This window comes from Miniopterus natalensis, chromosome 14 (genome assembly GCF_054644295.1).
Source record: "Miniopterus natalensis isolate mMinNat1 chromosome 14, mMinNat1.hap1, whole genome shotgun sequence".
Taxonomy (NCBI): Eukaryota; Metazoa; Chordata; class Mammalia; order Chiroptera; family Miniopteridae; genus Miniopterus; species Miniopterus natalensis.
In genome coordinates, this window is record NC_142094.1 from 38714600 (window position 1) to 38739719 (window position 25120).

Here is a 25120-nt window from a genome sequence, read left to right on the forward strand (position 1 = left end):
GTGAACGGCCTTGTACTTGGCAGAGTGAGAGGCAGCCCGTAGGGAAAGTGCTCTCTAGAGGGCTGCCTCTCACTCCTTTCAGTTGCTCCTGTCACATCAGCAGTGAGGCTTCGTTAGTTCCCCCTGGAACAGTTCCTCCATCACCCTCCAGAGCATGTCAGGAAATGCGAAGAACTCCAAAGAGCCCAGAACTTTCTTTGCAACATTCAACTTTCTTTGAAAGTAGCCATACGGACACTTGTTCTTTTTTTCAAATGCCAGGGCAGGTGATTTCCTGAAGTGTACCCACCATCCAGCAAGAGCCAATGAACCTGGTATCAATTTCAAGCTATTTTCTTTTCTCAAAAATCTTCGTAAAAATATACTCACTCAAATTTAGAATTTTTCTCACTTCCAACGATGGTGGTGCAATAAAAATAAATTTATTTGGTTATCAAGAGCAGCTGGACTGTACAAAACAATATCATAGTCTTGTCTTTTCTCAGCTCTCTGCCCTCATTTTAATCTAGCAACTGCATCTCAATAAATTCAGTCCAAGGATTTTTTTATAAACAGTAACTTAATATGTACATTAAATTTCAAAAAGGCAACATCGTTACAAAAGACGTTTCCAAATATTAGGGGAAGAAAAGGCTTCTGATTCTCCTTCCTTAATGAAAGGAAATTTTCAGAATCAGGGCAGAATCCTGTGCCACGCAAATGGCAATTACTCCTCCTCTGTTAATGTTCTAAGAAGTTTCCCTTGTATAAGAGAAGGTCCTAAATTAACCATTATCTTCATGTGCACCTCACAAATACACAAGCACAGGAAAGTCCACCGGCTCTTCATTCTTCTGCTACCGTAGTGATGTTTTCAAATATTTGGTGAAATCCAGAGGCAACTGAGTAGCACCTTCATTGCAAAGTCTTTTGGTTAGTTGATTTAAATCTTCATTCAAAAATGAATCTCCTTGTAAAACTTTATCCTAAAAAAATATTAAAAGTATGAGTTAAAAGTTCTTATTCTATCAGCAAAATCCAAGCTGTGAGCAGGACTGAAAGTGACAACAACTAACACCAAACCAACAACCTGTGAAACACAATGACGACAAGTGCTGGGTCCGGTCCTGGACATACCCTGACTGAATGAGTCTCATAACTGCCTCTTTATGGAATTCCAACCCCAGAGATCCATCCTACCATGAAAAAAAACCTACCTATAAAACAATTAGGCAAATTGGAACCAGTTATTAAGAGATCTATTAATTTAGTATTTACTTTATGTTCTAAAAAATAATCAAAAGTAACGAGTACCTTCCTTTTGGAGCTTGAAGTTTCAACAGGAGGATTGAACGTCATTGCTGCCATGCTGTAAGCCTCAAAGAGTTCTACAGCCGATCTGCAGGCAGACAGAAATCTACAGTCACAAAAGACACCGCCACACTGTATACCTTGAAAAAACAATGAGCGGTGCCCAGAGAATGACTCGTTATTCTAAACCCATACACTAAGACAGAACATAATCCTGCTTTTGAAACCAACAAATCAACATGCAAAATAAATCCTAAATTCCCACGTTGACAATATCATCCAACGAAATCCACCCCGGAGGTCTACACACATTTAAAACAGGCCTGAACAGAGCAGGCTGAGAAGACCGCAGGCCGATGTGACGTGATCCCAACTGAACCAGTTACGTAAACAAGCGGCCAAGTTTAACTTGGTCATGGGAGCCAGAGGAGCAAAGCGTGGGGTCATCCTCGCTGGGTTTCAAACAGCCCAACCCTTCCGTTGCTGGCCGGGATTACAAGCCAGGAGAACCATTCTACAGACAGAATAAATGTCGGTGACCGAGGCAGGTAAATGGATCCGCAATCACTCGGGGAGACCGATGGGCAAGAGCCAGGGCTGTGCTTACGGTCACGCCCCAAGCTCTGCTCTCCGGGGAAGGCTGGACTCCCCTTTCTCAAGCCTCTGGGATGCACCGCTTCCTCATCTTCCCCCAGAAAAGGAAACCTCTGGCAAAATTAGCCAAATGCTCAAGATCTGACAAAAATTTGCCAGAAAAGGGCCATGAAAAATAAAGGTGACAGAGTGTTTTCTCCCTTTTTTCCCCCTTTTAAAAACAAGGCTGGGAGACAGGTGGGGAGATGAGGGAAGGAAAAAATAAATGGTCACTTTATTATTTTATGGCCAAAAGTTATCTCTGTCCCACCCAGAAGGCAAAGGGTCTCTGGGAAACTAGGGCGCTCATGCCCGTTCGAGGGGTAGGCAGCTAACTGCTGCCACTTTACAAAATACACACGTATGTGCCAAATCTCCCGGTATTTCAAGAAAAGCTGGATTATTGTGTGAAATCTCCCAATATGAGAAAGATAACAACCAATTCAGTTTCTGTTCAAACTGTGAAGAGGCCAGAAAACCAGCCAGCTCGCCTACAGGCCACGCACCCGTGATCTCCGCATTTAAAACACCCGTGCACCCGCCCGGGGGAAAACCCACAGCAAAATAACGCTCCCCTCTTTTCTGTATAACTGAGGTGTTTCCTAACTGAACTTGTGGGGAGAAAAGGTAATTACTATTTTTTCAACTTTTCTGTACTTTTGCAATTTTCCGAAGAAAAAGGTGGGAGAAAAGAAGCATCTTTAGGAGACCCCTTTCCCATCTGAGGAGAGTAAGGTAGCGATCGAGCTGCTTCAGGCCAGGAGGCCAGGAGGCCAGGAGAGAAACTGCCGCCTCTGGATGGCAGTGCTTCCACAGCACTTCTTTCCTCATTTCTCCCTTTCTGGCCCTCGCAGGACCACTGAAGGAAAAAAAAGGAGTCTCACTGTAGCTGGACTCATGGATCCTGACATTAGCAAGCAGGGTACTGTCTTATTAATTGCTGAACCGCAGTCTTTGGCATATGGGGACTCACTATTCTTTCTACTTATCTGTATGTATAAAAGTTTTTATGACAAAAAAATGTTGTGATTGCCCAAAAGGGAGTAATAAAATCACAGTCAGGATGTTTTCTCTCTAGAACAATTTGGGAACATGAAGGGAGACCAAATCCAGATACCAAGTAGCACTTTACATTGTAACATCTATTACATTATAAAACAGACCTCGCCCTGTACAGAGCCAACAGCTGAAATGTGCGGTTTAGAGCCAGGCGGCACTAGACACTACCTTCGGCTCAACTCTGGTCTGAGCGCTTCGGAGCCTTCCAAAGGGGCTCCCGCGACGAGGTGAGCTGCTAATCTCCGCACTATGGGATGGAAGTGTCTCTACAGGGGAAACAGGATGAACACGTTTAATACAGGTCAATGTTTTATAAAACACCAGTTACAGCAAAGATTTTATTTAATAAACACTAATTTTTTAAAAAAAATATACATGCACATGTAATTCATAAGAACCACATAACTACAGGACAAACCCTATCTTAGCTCGTGAGATGACCAAACAAATTCGTGCCAGCAAGAAAGCACAGTCTCGCTTTTCAGAATGAAAAGAAAAAAGGCAACTTCTAGTTTCCAACAGGCTTCCTGGACCACAATTTCTATGTCTCACTCTGTAGGATCACGACACAGGTGAAACCCTTTGAAACCAGCGAGCCTGTGAAGTCTCCTTGGAGAGGAGCCAATACAAATGTGCCTGGGAAGGGAAAGTTTCCTATCAATCTTACCCCACAAAACTGTCGTTTTCAGCTTCCTTAGAAAATGTATCTCAACATCTTAGAGTAGTAAAAGGGAAGTGAAATACAGACTATGAAAACAGGAGTACTAGGAAAGGTGGTCCCAGAACAAAATACATAAGGACTCTGGCAACAATAACTACTTGAGGGAAAGCTGAACACACGGCTCACGCAACAAGAGGGTGGGGCACTCTTACCCGCAGCGCATGCAGCTCCCAAAGTGCGGTGTTCTGAGCATTACAGTACTCAGGCTCGTCCAGCTCGGGAAGGAAAACCCCGCTTCCCTGAGACTCATTGTCAAGCAACAGATCTGTTTTGGGGAAAGTCTGCAAAAATGTCACGTAAGAAGGATTAATTAAATATTATTAGCTTAAAGAAGGTTATTGGGTTCTGTGCTTTTATTTACACTTAAATTTCATTTGATGTTATGATCATATAAGAGCAATAAGCATATGAACTTCATACTCAGTTTTAATCTTGTAAATTTAAGCTTATGCCATAAGAGAACAAAAACTGCAAGAGATTATTTTCTTGGCTTGCTCTGAAAAGAATTTAGTTTTTCTTGCAAGAGAAAACAGAACATTCTTTTCACTAAGCAACCCCACTTTTAGGAATCTTTCCTAATAATTACCTTAGATACACAAAGGGTGATTCACTACAGCATTATTTGTAATAACAAAAACAACCTATATGTCCATGAAAAGAAAAAAGAAAAATGCAAAGTAGAAAAGCCAGACTGCTGGAATTGGAATCCCACCTCTGCCACATCTCAGTAGCAGCGTCATGTTAGGCAAGTTACTCCTTCTCTCTGGACCTCACCTTTCCCCATCTATAAAATGGAACAATACCAGTAGCTACTTCACAAAGTTGTTATGAAAACTGAGTTAAGTTTTGTAACACATTTTACAGTGGCAGGCAAACAGTATATGTGTTAAACAAATAACCTTATTTACTCATTAAGAGATAAAGTAGATATATTTATACTGACACAAAAATGTGTTCATCACCACTGAGTGTTAAAAAAATATTGTAGAACCATATGTATATCATAATCCCTGCAATCCCCTTTCCATTAAAAAGAAAGCTATGTTGTTTGTGTGTTTGGTGTATGCGTTTATATATGAATTTTTAAAAGTCAGCTGGGAGGATACCCACCAAATGGTAAAAATGGCTACCTCTGGGGAGTGTCAAGGGGCTGGAATGCTTTCCTTTTACAATTTAATAGACTTCCTTTATCACCTGATTTTGTTACAGGTGTGAATTACTTTTAACTAAATAACGTAACTGGGGGAAAAGACATGCATCAAACAAAACCCCACAGTGGCACGGCCAGAACTCAGCCCTCCTCAGTCGAGTCACTCACTACTCACGTGCATTAATATTCTGTTGGTTGCTAAAATGCCGATGCTTGAATTGGGAAGAACATGCAGAGCAAGGGTGCAGAGGCGCTTGATGAAGGCAAGGGCTCGCTGCTGAGAAACCTGCTTTCTGCGCTTGGTGAGCATCACATCCAGGCACTCGAGCACAATCTCAACCCCTTCGTTGGTAGCGCCTGAAACAGCAGACAGACCCTTCATTACTCTCCAATGACACAGTTCACCTAACCCCAGAAACACCCCAGATCAGCTGTGGTACCTGCCCCACATCACTGCCCCAACCCACGAAGTAGGGCGGTGCCACTCAAGAGACGTGGAGGGCTGTCCCGACCTCCAGTCAATTCCGAAAGCTCTAGCTCTCCCCGTCTCACATGGGGTTAAACACGTGTAGCACTGGCAGGCCAGCACTTTATACACCCGCTCCTCGTTCCCACTGTTCACTGACTATCATTCTGGTCATAACATATTCTTAAAAGAACTATTTATTAAAGACACATTATCTAGACACACATACCTGCGTGTAACTTGAACAGTGTTTTGTAAAGATGCGTATAGAACTTCATTGGATCAATATTCAGAACATCACCTTTGAAATGACAATAAACACCAATCAGATGTTATAGCCTCCAAAGGCCAAACAAACAAAACCTGATTAAGAAGATATCTCACCTTGTCCAGAGAGAATATGAAAAGCAGTCTGGACACAGTGAAGACTTTCTTGATAGCTTAGGTCCTTAAAAAACAAACAAACATATTAATAATAATAATACCACTTATATCTTAAAAAGTAATTCATTAATAGAGGTACTTACACCAGACTCAATGAGACTATGCAGAACTACTAACAAATCATCAAAAAACTCCACATTTATAAGGTGAGCGAACCTAAAATCAAACAAAACTTAGTTAAAAGGTAACCAAAAAACAGAAATAAAGCAGCCACAAATTAAACTTGACTTTAAAATTGTATTTTTAATATTCCTTATTCCAATATGTTAGCTATGATAGAGGTAATGGAGATTTATTGTTACTTCTCATTAATTCTGACTGGCCTTTTTGACAATCCACAGTTGGGCACTATACTCGGCAGGCACATATGAGGCACTAAATAAACTAATATACAGTATTTCAAAAACACTTCTGCCCTGAGAAAGAAATTGCTAAGAGAAAATAACTTCCCCGAGGCAGGTTTACCGGGTGTCCAGCACTTTTCTAAGCCCTAAGAGAGCAGCACCAGCTTCTAGGAAAACGGGTGGCGGGAAGAAGGAAGGAGGAAGACTCTGCTATTTATAAGAACATGGACCCTATGAAAGCTTTAAGGGAAAGGAAGCTGGAGCTGGTGTCTAGTTCAGGCTCTGCAAGGAATTACCTTTATGACCCCAGATAAGTCACTTGACTGGCTTGGGCCTCTATTTACAGAAATAACTGAGATCACTCAGTAGTTAAAGAGAAAGAATCATGGAGCTACTAAATGTCAGAGCATTCCATACACTATAAAACATTAGGCCCTGAACTGGTTAAAGACTATCTCTTCAATATTAGTGCAAGAGCCTTTGACTATGTAAATCTTAGAACAAGAAAGAACCTTAGAAGTCACACATTCCCCGCCTTGGTACAATCTTTTGAGCATGCAGTATGGCAATATTTATCAAAATTTAAAATGAGGATATCCTCGCTCAACCGGGCGTAGTTCAGTGGTTGAGCGTCGACCTAGGATCCAGGCGATCAGGGTTCGATTCCCGGTCAAGGCACATGCCTGGGTTGCGGGCTGCAGCCAATCAATGACTCTCTCATCATTGATGTTTCTGTCTCCCTCTCTCCCTCTCCTTTCCTCTCTCTGAAATCAATAAAGATATATTTTTTAAAAAATAAATAAAAATAAAATAAAATGAGGATATCCTTTGGCCTGGAAATTTATGGACCCAAGTGTATGAAAATACTTCCAGTGTAGCCAAATAAAAATAAAGCAAAGCAAGGAAAGGCTGGTGAAAAAAAAAGAGAGAGAGAACTGAGAAGGACATTAGGCCATCATTAGCAAACTCTATTTAAAACTCATGGTTACTTCAGTCTTATTTATTTAGAATGAATCTAAAAGGTTTCAACCTACACAGCCCTTACTTGGCAAGACCTTCTAGAACTGCTGGCAGGAGAGGGGACCTCTGGGCCTTCTTCAATATTCTGAAGTAGGTCACAAACACGATATTCAACGTCTCCGTGTGCTGGCCAAAGAAGCAGACAACCTGACTTAGTATAACGCAGGACACTTTCTCCTGAATTACCATAACTATCATCAACCCTCCACCTATTTTACCTTTTCCCCTCCCTCCCAACAATTCAATCTTAGGAGCTTTAACAAAGTGAAGCTTTAACAGAGTGAAGATACATATCCTGTGATTTCATAAAACCAGCACCAATCACACTGCAACTTCTTGTACATCTCATATCTAAGCCTCATGAAATAAAACAAAATTATATCACCATAAGATGAAACAATCAATCCCCAGTTAAAATTATTTAACAAAACATTTAAAAAGGAGTGATTTACAACCTTTTTCATCTCACAGCAAACATAATCACTAAAATTTTGCGGCCACCAAAAAATATATTTCTTGCCTATCTGACAGAAAATAGGTATAATTTTGACTCATTCACACCAGACGGCTATTATTGTGTTGGCTGTTGTCATTGTTTTATTTGACGATCTAAGTGAAAAGAGGTCAGTGCCCCTGACTAACTAGGCAGGTACTGCATGTTTTAAAAATTCTTGCGGCACACCAGTGTGCCGTGGCACACCGGTTGAAAATCGCTGGCATAGGAGAATGTGAAACTGCCTACCAGTTTAAGTTTTTTCTCAGTACTCTCCGAAGCTTCCGCCTCCCGAAGCTCTCGCTCTAGTTTCTCTTCTGCTTTTTTCCACTGAAAATAGATTGAAAAATAGAGTACATACCAATGAATGAAAACAGCAAGGTTCAGAGGTATAATATGTAAATATTATGAAACATATACAATAATGCCACAGATTGTCTATGAAAACAAATATAAGCAAAAACATGGGTAAGAGGCATACACACACCAGACTATGACAGTGGTGGCCTCCTGGGAGGAAGGCACGAGAATGAAACGGAGACCAAAGGGCATTCTAACTCTAACACAATGGCTTCTTTCTTTTCGAGAAAAAAATTAAAGTGACTCTATTCATATTTGCTCATTCAGAAAGGCAGATACATGTGTTGTGCTATACCATTCTCTGTAGTTTTCTATAATTTAAATTAAAATTTTTCAAAAAAGAAAAAAAGGAAGACCATGCTGAGCCCAGAAATAATTCTTATTGTTAAATCATCTGTAACAGAAGCCAGCCATCACCAAAACTTCCCAAACTCATTTATATACAATGCATACTATGTAGAAATTCAACAAAGTATCCATTTGTTCCCACTTCCTTCTGTTCTAAGAACAGCAAACAATGGCTGCTAAACTGCCTGAGACACAAGGGACTAACTGAGAAGTAGTTTCCTACCCTCATGTGAGGCTGCTAAAGAGCTGTTCCTACTGGGCCTTTGTTTCCTCACCACAGCTATGTATCCAACTCACATTAGGATACTATGGCATAAATAATGAAAATATTTGCCTTCATTTGTTTACAGTTATTAAGTCTAATTTAATATTCCTGTCATGTTTTCAAAATTATTAGACACATTCAAAAACTGATATCCTGGGAATTATTTTTTGTTTTCTTCTTATAAGCAATGTGATAACCCTAATAAACTGTTTAGAAATGTTTGAGAAATGATAATGATAGAGTGGTGATGGTAACTAATATTTATAAAGCACACGGGTGCTATGCACTCTGCCGGGTGCTTTACCTAGACGGCCTTGTTGAAACTGCACAAGAACTCTAGTACCATTAATTAGCTCCATTTCTCAAAATTTAAAAAAAAATATGCTTAGAGTCTCATAGTAAATAAACAAAAGGTTTCTAATATGAACCAATAACGAAGCATGATTCAGTTAACAAAATCCCACTTTGTTGCTACCCTCACGCAAATACATCCTTTCTGTGAAGGGAAGAACCTTGTGGGTCACAAAGAATCTAAGAGGATCGTGAGAGCCCGCAGGGCAAGGAAGCCTCTTCTACCTATTGCTCTCCTCCACAATGAATTGTCAGTTTAAATTGATTTAATAAGATATTTCTCTGCAATAACTAGGAAAATTAGATTCTCTAAATATTAGATTTTTAAATAGTTATGATTTAACAATGGTTTTTACCTTTTTCTATACTGTGATTTACCTAAAATCAAAACAAAGGAAATAAATCAAACCTTTCTCTGCATTCTTGACAGATTTTTTCTCTTTTCCTTGAAAGTCATGAACTTTCTCGGTTTATTGATGTCCTCTGTATCTTTTTTCACTTCTACTTCCTTGATTCTTAAGCACAAGAATGTTTTTAACATCTAATATTAAAGAAAACACAAACACACAGCTTCATATTTCTATTGCCTTCAAAAACTTTACACAGAAAAATAAGCATTTAACAATGTTATTTCCTTCCTTCATGTAGGGAGGAAAAAAAATGAAACATCTTTTATCACATTTTACACAAAGATCTATTATCTTTTGGCTGAACATATTTCGGAATTTGTGTCTATGAAAGGACTAGTACTTGGCTAAATACAAGTAATATTATTTTGTAGTTTAATGACAATACGGGAGAACACATTACTGGTATTGGAAGATAAGATTACAAAGAGGAGACAGGCCAGAAACAGGTTTGAACCAGTATTGGAGGAGGGGATGTAAATTAGGGGATCTTCTCCTAAATGGTCCTGAAGTAAGAACCAGATGCCGTTTACTACCCACTTTAGCTACCCCCACGATTGATGGGCCCGGGGCGAGAAGAGGGGCACGTTTACGGGCGGGTTGCTGGTTTCACGGAGGATGGTAGATAAATAAATCAACAATACCTGTGGGATAGTCATGTTGACTGGAATTTGTCACACCAAATGGTTTATGTACGATAAATAATATAATGTACTCATGTAATATATGGTTATAAATGTACATGCTACATATTCATGGGGAAATAAGGTTAATGCACGACGTATTTCTAAATCAGCGTTAATTTACCAAACCTGCTTCAGTTTTACAGAAAATAGTTATAATCTTCATCATCCCCCTGGCCCCCCAAAATAAGTAACATGAAGACCAGTGTTATTAAGAAAACTTATTTTCCTTCAAGTAATGGGTCTCCAACTTTAGCAGACGTGAAAACACCTGGAAGGTTTGTTAGTCCACTAACAGCTGGGCCCTGTTCCAGAGTTTCTGGTTCAGTAAGTCTAGAGGAGGGCCCCACAACCTGTACTTCCAATTCCCACTGACACTGGTTCAGGGACCTCAATGAGAACTTAAGGCTTAAGCCATTCAAAAAATTCAGGAGCTAATTTGGAAATTGGTGTTTTGTGTGCCACAGCAACCATCCAAACACACGGACAGAAGAGGTTTGAAGGCCTACACTTCCTTAGGAAGAAACCACTCCACTGACCTCCTGCAGTCACAGAAGCATCCCTGGAAAAAATACTTGAGAACTACAGCTTTCTATTATCCTAATATGTACATCTGGAAGAAAACTGAGTATTTCAGATTCTAGGGCCTAAAGCACAAGTAGAAACAGGGACAAACTAAAAGCATAAATAGTGAGCCTCAACTCACCCTAGGTACTAGGAGAGCAGTGAGTACCACGGACTCCATGCACTGATGAAACACACTCAGAAATGAAAAAACTGCAAAGTAAAGAATGTGGTGTATGGTCAACTAATCTTTGCAAGGGCACCAAGATACACAATGCAGAAGGATACTCTCTTCAATAAGTGGGACTGGGGAAAATGGATTCCGCACACAGAAGAATGAAATTGGACCCTTATCTTAAACCACTCACAAAAACTAACTCAAAATGGATTGACAACTTAAATGTAAGGCCTGAAACCATAAAAGTCCTAGGAAAAAAAATAGGGAAAGAGCTCTTGACATTGGTCTTAGCAAAGTGTTTTTTGGATATGACATCAAAAGCACAGGCAACAAAAGCAAAAATGAACAAGTGGGACTCCATCAAACTAAAACTTCTGCACGGCAACCATCCACGGAATGAAAAGGCAGCCTACCAAATGGGAAAAAGATATTTGCAGACCATACCTGATAAGGGTTTAATATCCAAAACATTTAAGTAGCTCATATATTCAATAGCAAAAGACAACCCATTAAAAAATGGTCACAGGATATGAACAGACATTTTTCCAAAACTGACATACAAATGGCCAACAAGTATATATGAAAAGGTGCTCAACAGCACTCATCGTCTGGGAAATGCAAATCAAAACCACAATGAGATCACCTCACACCTGTTAGAATGGCTGCTATCTGCTAATGAAAAGACAAGATGTAACAAGTGTTAGTGAGAGTGTGAAGGAAAGGGAACCCCTGCATACAGTTGGTGGAATGTAAACTGGTATAGCCACTCTGAGAAACTGTATGGAGGTTCCTCAAAAAATTAAAAATAGAATTATTGTATAACCCAGCAATCTCACTTCTGGGAATCTACCCAAAGGAAAGGAAATCAGTATCTCAAAGAGATATCTACACACCTGTGTTCCCTGCAGCATTACTTACAATAGCCAAGATATGGAAACGGCCAGTGTCCGCTAATAAGTAAATCAATAAAGATAATGTGGTACATACATACAGTGGAACACTATTCCACCATTAAAAACAAGAATCCCACCATTTGTGACAACATGGATGAAACTGGAGGACATCATGTTAAGTGAAGTGAAATAAGTCAGACACAGAAAGACAAATACTATATGATCGTACTTTTATGCGGAACCTAAAAAAGTCAAACACATAGAACCAGAGAGAACAGTGGATGCCAGGAAGTGGGAAAATGTTGATCAAATGATACAAACTTCAGTTACAAGATGTATACATTCTGGAGATCTAAAGTACAGCATGGTGATTATAGTTAATAATATTGTATCTGTACTTGAAATTTGCCAAGACAGTGAGTCTTCAGTATTCTCACCACACAAAAAGAAATAATAGATGTGTTAACTTGATTATAGTAATCATTTCACAATGTACACATACATTAAATCATGACACTGTACACCTTTAAAAAAAACACACCCACATTGTACAACCTAAATATATATACCAAAAACCCCCCAACAAATTAAAGAACGCAGCATATAATTCTAACACCACTAAAATGAAAGTGTTTCCCTATTACCAAGTTTCATGTTCAAGCCTTATTATCTGATCACTGTACAATTCTGAACAAAGACACTAAATGTTTTCTCTACCTAAGTGCAATATTTATAATTTTAGCAGTTCAACTAAAATGATCAGCTTTAATGAAAGGGATTTGATGGCAAAGCAAGATTGAAATTAGGAACTAAAACAGCAGAAATTGTGAGCTGAGCAATCAAAACTATATGACTAAATGGAAGGTAACATTTGGGGAATCGAGAACTTTCCCTTTCTACTTTGCACACTTCCGTAAAGAAGAAATTCCTCATGGCATCTGAAAATTAACTTTGTAATTTAAAAACAAATACAATGTAAAGTAAAAAAACGAAAGGCTTACCTCTGGCCTAACATCATAATTTCTGCCCTTCACAAAACCAGAAATCACTTTAATTACTCCAAGGGAAGCTTGGCCTAATTTATCTTGTTTAAAAAGTTTCTTGACTGCCTCACAGCACATTTCAGATACCTGAAAAATAAAATGTTACACTAAACCAACATTTCCCAACCTCAGCACTACTGACATGTGGGGCCAGAGTAGTTTTTGTTGTGGGGGCTGTCCTGTGCATTGTAGGATGTTCAGATGCCGGCCTTTACCCATGACATGGCAGTTAACCCCCCCCACCACAGTCCTGACAATCAAAAATGGCTGTAGACACAGCCTAATGTTCCCGGAAGGAAAAAACTGCCTCCTGTTCAAAATCACTGCACTAAACTTATGTCAAATAGTTTTCTTAAAGAAATAGTTTAGCAAAGTGACTCTAATTTAGCAGTAAGTAATAGGTCCAAAAGAATTCTAAGATAAAAAAACACACATGGTCTATAACTTTCTGTTAAGCACAATAGCAACAATCATTAGAGCCACCCACCGATTTTGACATGTCATTCATGAGAGGGACAATCAAGACGATGATGTTGTTGTGAAAGTTGAAATGAGGCAGAGCCACCAACAGCTCACACAGGCTTTTCACAGCCACTTCCGCCAGGCCTTTGTATGCCTTTAAGGAAACTACATTACTTTTCTTCAGCTTCCTTTGCTTCCAGTCTAACAAAAGATAACTGTAGTTACTTTACTCATTGATAAAACGTCGTCCTTAATACAGCCTAGGCACAGTTGTAAGTGCTTTATATCTATAAATTCATTTGCTTATACACCACAATTCTATGAGGTAAGGACTATTATTATTCCCACTTTATAGCTGGAAAAACTGAAGCACAAAGATTAAATGATTTGCCCATCACATTGGTGTTAAGTGATGAGCCAAGATTTGAACACAGAAAGTCTGACTCTAGACTCTGCTCCTGACAATACACTCCACTGACAGTCAACACACAGCACAGAATATAGAATTCACCTTCCTTTTACATGCTTTAAAGATGTTTAATATACCTTTAACCATTTGCTCCAGATTTTCCAAATAAAATTTATATTGGCTAACCAGGCCTTCTTCAAATTCTCTTAACTTCTGGGTTTCTTTGCGGATCTGAAAAGACCAAAAGGTCAATCACTTTTTAACACCAAAATATTGAAATATGAAAATTAGCACAAAATGTTGAGTATCTAGTATATACCCAGTCATGTAAAAGCAAACGAACAAAAGAAACAAACCCTGCTTCTCCTATCTCTAGCCCTCCAAAATTTTCAGCTTATTCTGTATAGTAATTATATTTGGCATACCTTGGTAGATTTTTCTGCTTCTGTTAGGGGCCGGATTTTATATGAAGGTGTAATGTCTTTAAACAATTCCATCAGAGAAATAACTACCAGCTTTCGAACAGTAACAGCCACATCAGGATCCTGTTCCATCAGCATGGAACGTAATTCCTTCAGTTTTTTAACCTGTTAAAGAAACAATTTATCAGGCTAGAGAAATAATGGCAAAACAATCATGAGCAAAAGCAACAGCCCCACATCTAACCCAGTAAGCACAATTCACACAATGACTCAGAGTCTAGTCAAGCCAAACACAACTCCAGACACTGCTAGTTACCTACAATTAAATCACTGAACTTATAAAGTAATCATGCTTTTGTTAAATAAGTAGTTAGAAAATATATCGAGTTTTAAAAGTTTAAATTTGTTAATTTACCTGTTTTTAGAAAACTTTTTTAATTGGCTTTTCTTAAAGCACGTGTGTACTATTTCCCTAAAAACACTTTTGGAAATAGATTGTTATATATACCAAACATATATTATATAATCACACATATACAAGTTAATCAGAAATTAGTATAACGTATCCACGTTAACTTAAGCTTCAAAGTTACTCATATAACTATATTTGCAGGATGTAATGCAGAAGTGAAAAATTGGTTTCAACTAATGTGCTTGCTTTGATGAGCTACTATTGCCTGCTGGAGTGGTATCTGAGAAGCAACACTGGCTGATTAACAACGCTTGCCACAGCAGGGAGGAAGACAAGTATGTCCCTTCCTGCTTGCTCTAACTTTTAAGAAAAGAGCATGAGGCTCCGGAGTTAGAAGATCTAGGTTCCAATCCAGTGACTGTTAAAATCTGGAACAAATCACTTAAATTTTTAAAGGCTCTATTTTTCAGCTGTAAAATGAGATGAATAGCTCTTGTCTCTATGGTTTCACAATGATTAAATGAGATAATACAGATTAAAAATATTCCAAATTCCCCTCCCCAAGTCTGTGCCACTCACTTCATTAGAAAAGACCAAGCACTACTCCAAAGTATACCCACATGAAACTTTTTTCTATAAATGAGAATAATCTATTTTATTGTCCAATAAACAAATATCTGTCATGGTAGGATGCTGATGACACCAGTATAACAAAAATAACAGCATCACTTTATATATGACTTCATGTATATCACTTAACCCTCACAATGTTTGAATACAGGTTCCACCCTCCTTTAGAGGGGAATGAGCAGTGGGTAGAAAACTCACCCGAAGTCTGACAGACAGTCCTCAGCAGAGCCAAGGCTAAACCTTGGGCTTTTGAGCTGACTTTATAACTGTCACCACCTTCCTACTGTGCCCATGGCCCAGTGATAATTCATTAGAACTTTCTGATCTATTTCACTGAAGTGTTTTACACTTTTCCTGAACTACTCTGCCTTTTAGGCGCACATTCCTCACTAAGAACCCTGCCATCGGTCAAGCAATCTGGAGGAGGTCCCTCCTCCCCAGCATGACTGATTTTCACAGACTTAACCACTGTGCATTACGTTACGTCCAGTACCTTCTCCTAAAGACTCAGAGCATTTAAGAGACTTTCCTAAGATAACAGAAGAAACAAATTTTTTAAATTATTTTTTTAATCCTTTTCCGAAGATATTTTCCCCACTGCTTCTCAGAGAGCGAAAGGGAGAGAGGGAAACACCGATGCGAGAGACACATCGACTGGTTGCCTCCCGCACACGCCCTGACCGGGGCCAGGCGTTGAGCCTGCAACCCAGGTACAGAATCGCACCCGGGAACCTTCAGTCTGAGGGTCGATGCTCTAACCACTGAGGAAATCGGCCAGGGCTACAGGAGAAATTAAGCTGAAACGCAGATTTAGGCTAAGGTTCTGTCTGGTCTCTTATTCTAACTCAGTTACTATGTTTTGCTAATGCTTTTCCTTTTTGTACATAGAGGTAACAAGAGAACCTTAAAATACTAGGTATACAGAAGATATCTAACATGAAGAACCTAAAGAAATTAATACTGCTCACGTTACTTTCTGGATCTGATAATATGGCAGATGCCAAGGCTGCAATATGCAGCTTCTTCTCTTGCAGTTTCCTCTTTCTCTCAATTAAATGTTCTTCTATGGTCAGCTCTCGAATAGGCTCTTCAACGATCTCTGAAACAGATTAGGTTTTCCCTCTTAAACATTCTTTTATGTACAAGTGTCCAAGAACCTTGTTTCATATCATCCTCTCAATAATCATGAGGCAGGTACTATCAATAGTTCCATTTTATAGATCAGGAAACTGAGGCAAAGGAAAAGTAACTTGCCTATTCTCACAAACCTGGCAGAAATGGATTCAAACCCAGGCAGCCTGACTCCAGCACTCATATTCTTAATGACTATGCTAATAAACACATAAGAATTTGCATTAATTAAGGGGAAGGACAATCTGATTTAGTTGTTTTAAAAAGTACAGAATATTATTTTGTTTTCCACTTTATACAGTCCTTTGAACTGCACAAAATATGTTCACATTTAGAAATTCAGAGGGAACTAGATTTCATAAACACCCACACAAATATATTCTGCAACAAGCCCACGAAGGATGACTGAAAACAGGAAAACAGTTGGCCTATAACCTCATTTACACTATTAATGAGGTTTCCTAAGCAGAAGTAAAAATTAATCAGCTTGTTCTGTCACTAATTCCAAACCAATATAGTTTCAAACAATAAAATACGTTCTTTCAATTTAACTTTGGGTAGAACTATGCTAGCTATTAGAAGCCCACATTTAATAATCTAAAACAGACACAAAGCATAATTGCTCTAAAGAACCAAAATGAACAGTTAATAGTTATTTGTAGGCAGGTCCTTCACTTGCAATTAAAAAGAATTCAAAACAGTTCAATTAACAAGACTCTTCATGCACGCCTGCACGTTATAAATATTAATTACATAAACTTTCCATAATAAAAAGCAACAATCAAATTCCACAAAGTGAAACTTTCAAAAGATGGAGAAATGTTCGAAAGGACCTTGAAATGACCAGTGCTCCAAAATGCACATTCCAGATTTTACCTAAAATTAACTTATATTATACAAAAAATGTAATTCTCAGTGAACAATTTAGCAGCTATATCGAGGTATCCCTATTACCTTCCCCAAGGGCCGTCTCGTCCTGATCCTCTTCGTCTTGTGTAGTCTCAATAACTGTGGAAAATGCGGATATTAAAAATGGGATAATACACTTCAGTGGTAAAACTACCAAAAAAAGCACGGGATTGACCAACATAAAACTCAGGAAAGCAGTGACTTTTGTGAGGAGGGAGCAATTAGTGACTGAGGGGAGTGCAAGGGAAGCTACTGGGTGCTGGCAGTATCTGTTTCTTGCCCAGATGGTAGCTTTCTGGGTGTGATAAAACACATAACTTCACATCTTTGATTTCTGGACTTTTCTGTGTTTTATTTCACAAGAAAAAAAGATACATATAAGAAAAAAAGGCTAATAAAGGATGACTAATATGTTCTGATTTTAGAAACAATAGAATTTGGTGAAATACTCTGGAAGGAAAAAAAAAAAAAATCACCTTAACCTTGTAGCTTCAGTTGTACTCACAGTGCAACAGACACCAAAGATAATCAACTGTATTTCTAGCCAAAATCCTCCAGCTTGCTCTATGACTAACTGTCACTACCTCTATTTTGTAGATACAGGTAGAAGTCAAAATAAAATTGAATTTTTAATGAAAGAAATATGTGGTATTATTAAGGAGCTAAACTGTAACACTTCACCTGGCTTCTCCCTGGTCTGCGGGATTATACCACGCTTATCTTTGATAGGAAGCAAGTGAATCAATTCCTTCTCTGGTGCAGTTTGCAGGGATCTTGGTATTTTTTCATATTTATCTATAACGTTCTCATGCTTTCGTTTCTTGGCGTGAACAGGTTCACTGTAGAAAAAAAATTTCATTTTCAGTTTCAATATTTTAGAAAGGAACCTAGAGACCTATCATTTTTAAAGCACAGAAAAATTAACTACATACTAGCCAAACCTTCAATAGGTATATAGATATTAGCACCTAAGCCAGGCACAGGGCAGGCACTCAAATAGTAAATGAATCAATTAATTTTGTCGTATTCCACAAAAATTCAAACTATGACTCTATCTAGTTTTCCCTTTAGGTGCAAAATAAAGGTAAAAGTTACAGCAGATTCTTTCCAAAGAATATTCCACAGAGCCAAGGGGAGCATCATGTTGTTATGCATTCCCCAAAGCCTTCAGAGCACAGCCTGCATGGACTTAGGAGTTAAAAAGATCTAAGTTTAAATTTCAGATCTACTACTTTTGATTGTGGGGAAGCATCAGTTTCCTCTCTGTAAATGGGATAATACCCACCTAACAGAGTAATAAGGATTGAGGTCACGGCCATAAAGAACTCAGGACTGCTCTGCCAATTCCTCAGACAAAGAACAGCATTCTTTCCCATTCACTATTCAGACTCAAACGAAATAAAGATGTACACTAAATAAAATCAGCCTGTTTTATTCATGAACTTCCTTTATTTCAGAAATAAACTGAATAATAAATAGGGTTTACTCTTTGTAAACATTGTGTTCAGACCTGAAGTTTTATACTAACCACCTACGTAAAATTCAGAACTAAGTTTTTAACACTGAAAGGACGTGAATGATTATAATCTACAGGAAGTATTACCTAGAAGAAAGATCTCGAGTTAGAAAAGACGCTCTTTGTCCTAAATCCCTCATTAACTGTAAGTCATCTTCATCCATCATATCTAAAGGAAGGGCTTCCTCTTCTTCCTCCTCTCCCCTCTCAATGCTTTTACCTGTTCCACACAAAAAATCAGAAATACATGTTAGAGATGTAGGACTCTGCAGTGTTGTGTCTACAGTAGGAAAAACGTATGCTTTCCTAATAATTTAGCCCACTGTTTCTAAATGGGAGCACTATTCACACGCAGGACAATTCTTTGTTACACTGCAGAATCCTGAGCCAGGCAAAACGCTAGCATCTCTGACCCCTAAAACCAAATGCCAGGATCATTTCCCGGGTAACCCTAACAATCAAAAAATGAATGTCTCCACACTTTCTACAGTGTCTTTCAGAGCATTTGATAACCAATAACTTAGCACCTTAGCTCCATCAGATCGCCAATGACTTTCACCTCCATTCCACTTCAGCTGCCCCCTCCAAAGGCCACATCCCAAACCTAAGTGCTTACCCTTCTCTCTGACCACAACCTTTAGTCCTTCCAGCTTCCATTCAGTTACTTCCGCCACACCTTTGACCAAATCTACAGACCTTCAATCCTGTGGCCAATCTACTTTTTTCTACCTACCAATGTGTTCTATCTCTACATCAGACATGTGGTGACGTCAAACCTATAATTTCAAGTGGGTAAAAATTTCAATACATCAACTACTTCTCACCTTGTTTCTTAACGTTAACAATTTATATTGTAGATTAATGTTAAAACATAAAGAGCTTCCTTCTTTCTTGAAACACTCTTCTTTGATTTCTAAGACACTGTACAATTCCGGTTTTCTTCCTAGTTGTCTGGCTCCTCCTCAAACCCCATTATAAGTTTTTCTTCCTCACCCACTTCTTAAGTGCTAGGGTTCCTTAACATTCTGTTCCAGGTTCTCTTGTTCTCATACTACAGTCTTCACAGTGATTTTACCCAAGTCTAAGGCTTCAACTACCATCTACATCTGATAATTCCCCAAACCATTCTCTCTAACCCAGGTCTTTCGCTTGAACCCTATACTCTTTTTTTTTTCTTTTCTGAATTATATTGGAGTGACATTGGTTAACAAAACCATACAGGTTTCAAGTGTACAACTCAACAAAACATCACCTGCACACTGCATCGTGTGCCATTGGCCAAAGCAGTCTCTTTCCGTCCCCATTTACCCCCCTTTCCCTCTGGCTATGACCATACTGTTGTCTACATCTATGTGTTGCATATATTTTACCAGTTTTCACCCAACCCCCTCCCCTCTCACAGTGGTCAGTCTGTTCTATGTATCTACGCTTCTGTTTCTATTTTATTTGTTAAATTATTTTTGAACCTTATACTTATATCCAACTGCCTAATAGGCTTCAACATGCAAGAATAAAGAAACCTTTTGCTTATTTTTAATATATAATTAACACATCATGCTTTTTAAATTCTACAGAAATTTAGATGGAAGAGGTCTTTAAACTCAAACATCACATGTTTTTATAGATTAAATACCTGGAGATTAAGTGGACTAAGGCCACATTGCTATTAAGTAAGAAAATCAAGAGAAAAGCCCAAGTTTCCTGACTTCCAGGCCTATGACCTTTTACATATCACAGTAATATGTTGCCAAGAGATTAAACTAAATAGGTCAGGATTAAGAGAATGAGGTGCACATGGGAAGACTGCATATTCAGATACAGTCAAATATAACTACCCTGAAAATATCAGTAACATTGTAGAAAAACTGGTCTGACTCAAAGTGGTCATATTCCCTACCTGTTTTGGGTACTTGGAGTTCTTGGATAGTTTTACAAAATAACCCTGACAATTATAGCTCAGTTTTACTCCAAGTTCCCAAATGAAAAGAAAGCCAGAGGTTTAGAATACTAAATGAATTCTGGCAACACTGTGAAGAATGCACCAGAGAAAAGCAATGTTTTTACCAGTGAATGGGAAAGTGGCATGGCATGCTGCCTGACATTTATTTACAGGGCGATTCTGAGTGTGTTATCCCAAGTACTACATCTTCAGGTTGGGTTTCTAGACATACTAAAAGCAAAGGCTACCTCTTTCTCACAATGAAAACTGTATTGAAATGTTTTCTTATACTGACTATGACAGACCGCATAGGACTACTATCCTCACCTACTCTTAGGAAGATGTGTGACCAAGAAGAGTGATTAGTAGAATGCAGTTATTTCATGAAAAACATTTTAGAACAAATCAATGGAAATCAGAGCACATGAATGCTTTCACAAATACCTGGTCGTTTTTTCTTTGGGTCCTCCAGTGGAATGGGTTTCTTAGACACAGCATCTTTTACAGCTTGCCTTAGTTTCCTCTGTTCCTTTCGGTACTTCTTGAGATTGCTTTGTTGCTTAAATTGCTTATTTTTTAACTTGTTTTCAAGTTTGACTTTACTAGTTTTTAGCAACTTCCTAAAGCTTGGGACCTGTTTTTTATTTCTCCTCTGGAAAACAAAAACAGGAAGAATGCTGCATACCTAGAAATTTATATTATTTTAAAAATCAAATTAAAGAGAACTGATTATAAATTTCATTAAACCAACTCCACAGTTCTAATGTCTCACAGCCAAGGATCTTGCATATAAGAGCTAAAACCAAACTATGACATTAATCCTACAGAATGGCACCAGAGCACCAGTTATTCAGTCACAGGTCTTACTGTGACCAAAATCCACAGATGCTCAGAAGGGTCTAAGACACCCCAAAAAGGTTAAGGACCACTGACCTATTGGTAAATGGTTAGTCAAGGCTATCTTAACTAGTTTAATATACTCAGAGAAACGCACGCTGGCTTTAACAATAACTGACATTTATATATCGTTTTACCGTTTCCCAAGTTCTCCAACAGCCTAGTTAAGCAAGGCCTGCCGTTATCCCGTTACCCTCACGCTGTTGGTGACGCTTAGGCTTAACGATTATGTGACCTGTCAAAGACGTTTGAACCAAGGAAGGCGACACTGAACTCAGGCCTTTGGATTCCAACTCTCTTGCTGGTGGTCCTATTCAGAAACCCAAATCCTAGGGCTAGCTCTAATTTTCTGCGAGAACCACCGCAAATCACTGGCTTTCCTACCTTCTTACACTCTGGGGGCGGGGGGAGGACTCGTTTCAAACCCCATGACTCACACTATAAATTCACTGAGAGCAGGATCCTGCTTCTCATCAATAAGGCGTTCGAAAGGGAGTCTTGAAGAGCCTTTCCATGTCTGACATCTCGCTGCGGGTCTCACCGCGGCTCCTGAGGCCGAGCGCGAGCGCAGTGGGCAACGAAGGAGCGGCGGGCGTCGGGGCCGGGAGGCGGCAGCGCCTCCACCCGAGACGGAGCCCGGGACCTAGGCCCCCGCCTCCTCCCCAGGGTGGAAAAACCGCCAGAAAGCACCCTGGGCAGCGAACCTCCGCCAAAGGGGCCCGAAACCGCGGGGATGGGGCTTCCGAGGACCCTTACCGCCTTCATCCTGGAATCGGGAGTCCCGGCGCGACGAGTTCACCAGCGACAGGGACAGCCCAGGAATCCCGACGGCGACACACACGTGCCGCAGCCGCTACACAGCGGACCGGAAGCTGCCGCTGGCCCCGCCCCACGCTCCGCCGCCGGAAATGGAGGCGGGACTTCCGTAGACAGGCTCCGCGGCGCCCCCTCTGGCAGCCGCTGTCTCACAGCCCTGGGCCGGCGTCGCCTCGGCGTCCGCGCACCGAGCCCAGAGCCCCGTGGGCCAAAGGCGGGTGGCCCGGGAGGGGTTTTTTACAGGGTTTCTGAATCTTTGACGCTTTCTGGATTTCCTTGAAAGTGTTTGGGAAATCGGGCTCCTCATCTCGGAACGAAAGGACTCGATTTTTTCGGTCACGTCCCTGCATTGTGTGCCTCTCCTCACGTAGGTAACCGTCTCACGGCTCTGTTACAGGCGCTGGCTTTTGTAGTGTTTCCTCCCGGAAGGCTTGAGCTTCGGGACAAGCTTACTCCTGCGTGTGATGCCGCCCTGTCCTGACCCTCGCCGGCTCCCTCAGGACCGTAAGGCGCTCGCACGTTTTTGATTCCTGGTATTATTATTATTTTTTTTTAACACTTTTGCCTTAATAACCATAGCCTGATAGTTATATCAGTGAGCTTCGTCTGCATTTCAGTACTTTGCCACTGTATTACCTTTATGTACATATGACTGCCTGCTTAGGGATTCCGCCAAAATTTTCACAGGTAGACGTATGCATTGCAAGAATAAGAACATATTTTTCAAAACGATTGTCTCTAGAAGGCTTTTTTTCATGAATAATGTTAAGAATTCCCACTTAAGGTTTTTTTTAAAAAAAGGGCAACCATCGCAGGCACCCCGCGCCGGCCGCGGCCTGGGCCGGCGGAAGGGCCTCGCCCCGCGCAGCCCCCGCGGGTGCTGGTCCTGGAGACTGCGCAGCCCTCGCAGCTCCTGGGGCCCACTGCGGAGACCGAAGCCGCGCTCTGCAATTCCGTCCGCGCCCTCCAGGGCCCCAGGGTCCCCGTGGCTCTCCCCACACACGCGCAGAAACCGCGGCGCCGCCCCGCGGGAGCACTGCCTCATCGAGCACATGGGAACGGCTGCCCGTGCTCTTCCCCGGCGTCTGGATTCCTCCCCAAAACACAGGGCGTCTGTGGGTACCCCCGTCCCTGTGCAGCCTTCCCTCCAGTTTCCCCAAGGACGGGGCACCTGCATTTCAGTTCAAAACCGACTTCCGTCTCCATCGGACGCCTTTACCGCTCACGATCCCTTCTTTCCTGCGTTCCTTCCCGCCCGGAGGGGTCCTTCCCCTTGGCCCACAAACATACTCAAATCTCTTCCTTAAGTTTTTTTCCTGATGGCCCCACTCCTTTTAATTGTTCCATTCTCCTCCGTCCCTGCTTGTCCTTACTTCCAAAGCGCTAGTATTCTCCTGGTGTGTCCACTTCCTCTTTTCTGTTATCACAGTCCAAGCCTGTCCGAGCTTTTTGGGAAATTAAATCATACTCTTGGCCCATCCTAAGTTTATATAATCAACTTAAAATCTTTGGATCGTTTTAAAGCAATTGTTGCCAAGCTAAATCTCTTCCATCTTGAATTTGAGCAATCTGTTATTTGAACACGAACTTAGAAATGGACGTTTACTAAATCTTGCCGGTTTTTCAGCTTTGTGTCATTTCCCGTTCACTCAGCCCACTGCTAAGCTAAGTTTGGGCTCTAGATCTTGGATCCCCCGGAGCTTTCCTGGATGCTTGGGCTGAGAGGGGTCACTGGGATACTGCATGCTAGCCTCACAAGGACTACCCAGAGATTCCTGAGAGCCCGTTTATTTTGAGAGGTCTGCTAACCCATTTGGCTCTGTGGGTAACATCCCACCGAAACTGCTCTCATTAAGGTCATCAAGAACCTCCAAGGTGTGAATTTTTTTTTTTAAGTGTGCACCTGAATCACATCATTTCTTTTTCTTTCTTCTTTAATCTCACTAGATCTCTCAGCTCCGTTTCTCCTTCCTCACATTAGAATTTAGACTCCCGTGGCTCCCCTAACGGCCTCTTCCCCAGGTTCTCCTACCTTCATTCCGTCTTCCTCTGACCTCTTCAATGTTTGTTGACTCTCGGGGTTCTGCTCTTGGCCCACTTTGCTACTTCTCTTCTTCTACTTCCTCTTCCAGCATGATCTCATCCATCTACCTACTGCAGAGATTCTCAAATCTTTTGTCTAGTTCATATCTTTCCCTCAAGCTTCAGTCTTGAAGGTTCAGTCTTGCAACCACCTGCCTCCTGGACATCTCCACAAGATCACCTCAGAACTTCAGTTTACCATGTTTAAAACCAAACTCCAAACTACTTTTTTTCCTTTGTACCTCTTCCGACATTCCCTATTTCATTCACTTACCCATCGCTAAAATCCCAGTATTCCAGAGATCTTTGGAAACAAGCCAGCAATTTCTTGGCCACTCACATATTACAATTCTTGCATTTTCTATAAAAAACGGGTTAGAAACTGTCTCTAAGGGGACATGGTACAATAAGGCTGCTGATTTTCCAGTCCCACAAGGTAATTTATATAAATTATAACAAGGGGTCTTGAAGAAACTAAAAGTGCTTGAAGTAGACGCTTAGTATTTCCTGAGGGTTAGGATTTTAACATTTTTGGGGGGGATACACAATTCAACCCATAACACCTTGACTCAGGATCAAATTCAGGGACACCCAAGGTAAGACATCACTTTTTTAACACATTTTACAGTTCTCTAAATTATTTCACTTTATCTTCAATAACCTTATGAGGTAATTATTAGCTTCATTTTAAAGTTCATGAATCCGAGGATTAGATATTACAGTTTAGCAAAGTCTGTGTTTACACCAGGCAGAAAATGTAATAAATTGTCAGTCCCAACAATG

The 25120-nt window shown here is 40.3% G+C and overlaps 1 protein-coding gene across 1 annotated transcript; it reads right to left on the reverse strand.

Moving 5' to 3' along the window:
* Positions 1-400: 400 nt before the first annotated feature.
* Positions 401-22292, reverse strand: NOC3L (NOC3 like DNA replication regulator). The gene is made up of 21 exons (XM_016220813.2): positions 22196-22292; positions 20987-21194; positions 18691-18823; positions 17769-17926; positions 17133-17186; positions 16016-16146; positions 14009-14170; positions 13721-13814; positions 13200-13375; positions 12671-12799; positions 9354-9485; positions 7870-7950; positions 7153-7253; positions 5847-5919; positions 5704-5767; positions 5549-5620; positions 5029-5210; positions 3856-3984; positions 3151-3248; positions 1294-1378; positions 401-965 (listed from the first exon to the last, which is right to left on the reverse strand). Exons 1-21 carry the CDS (start codon positions 22202-22204, stop codon positions 837-839), a joined length of 2400 nt encoding a protein of 799 aa, XP_016076299.1. The 5' UTR covers positions 22205-22292; the 3' UTR covers positions 401-836.
* Between the last annotated feature and the right edge of the window lie 2828 nt (positions 22293-25120).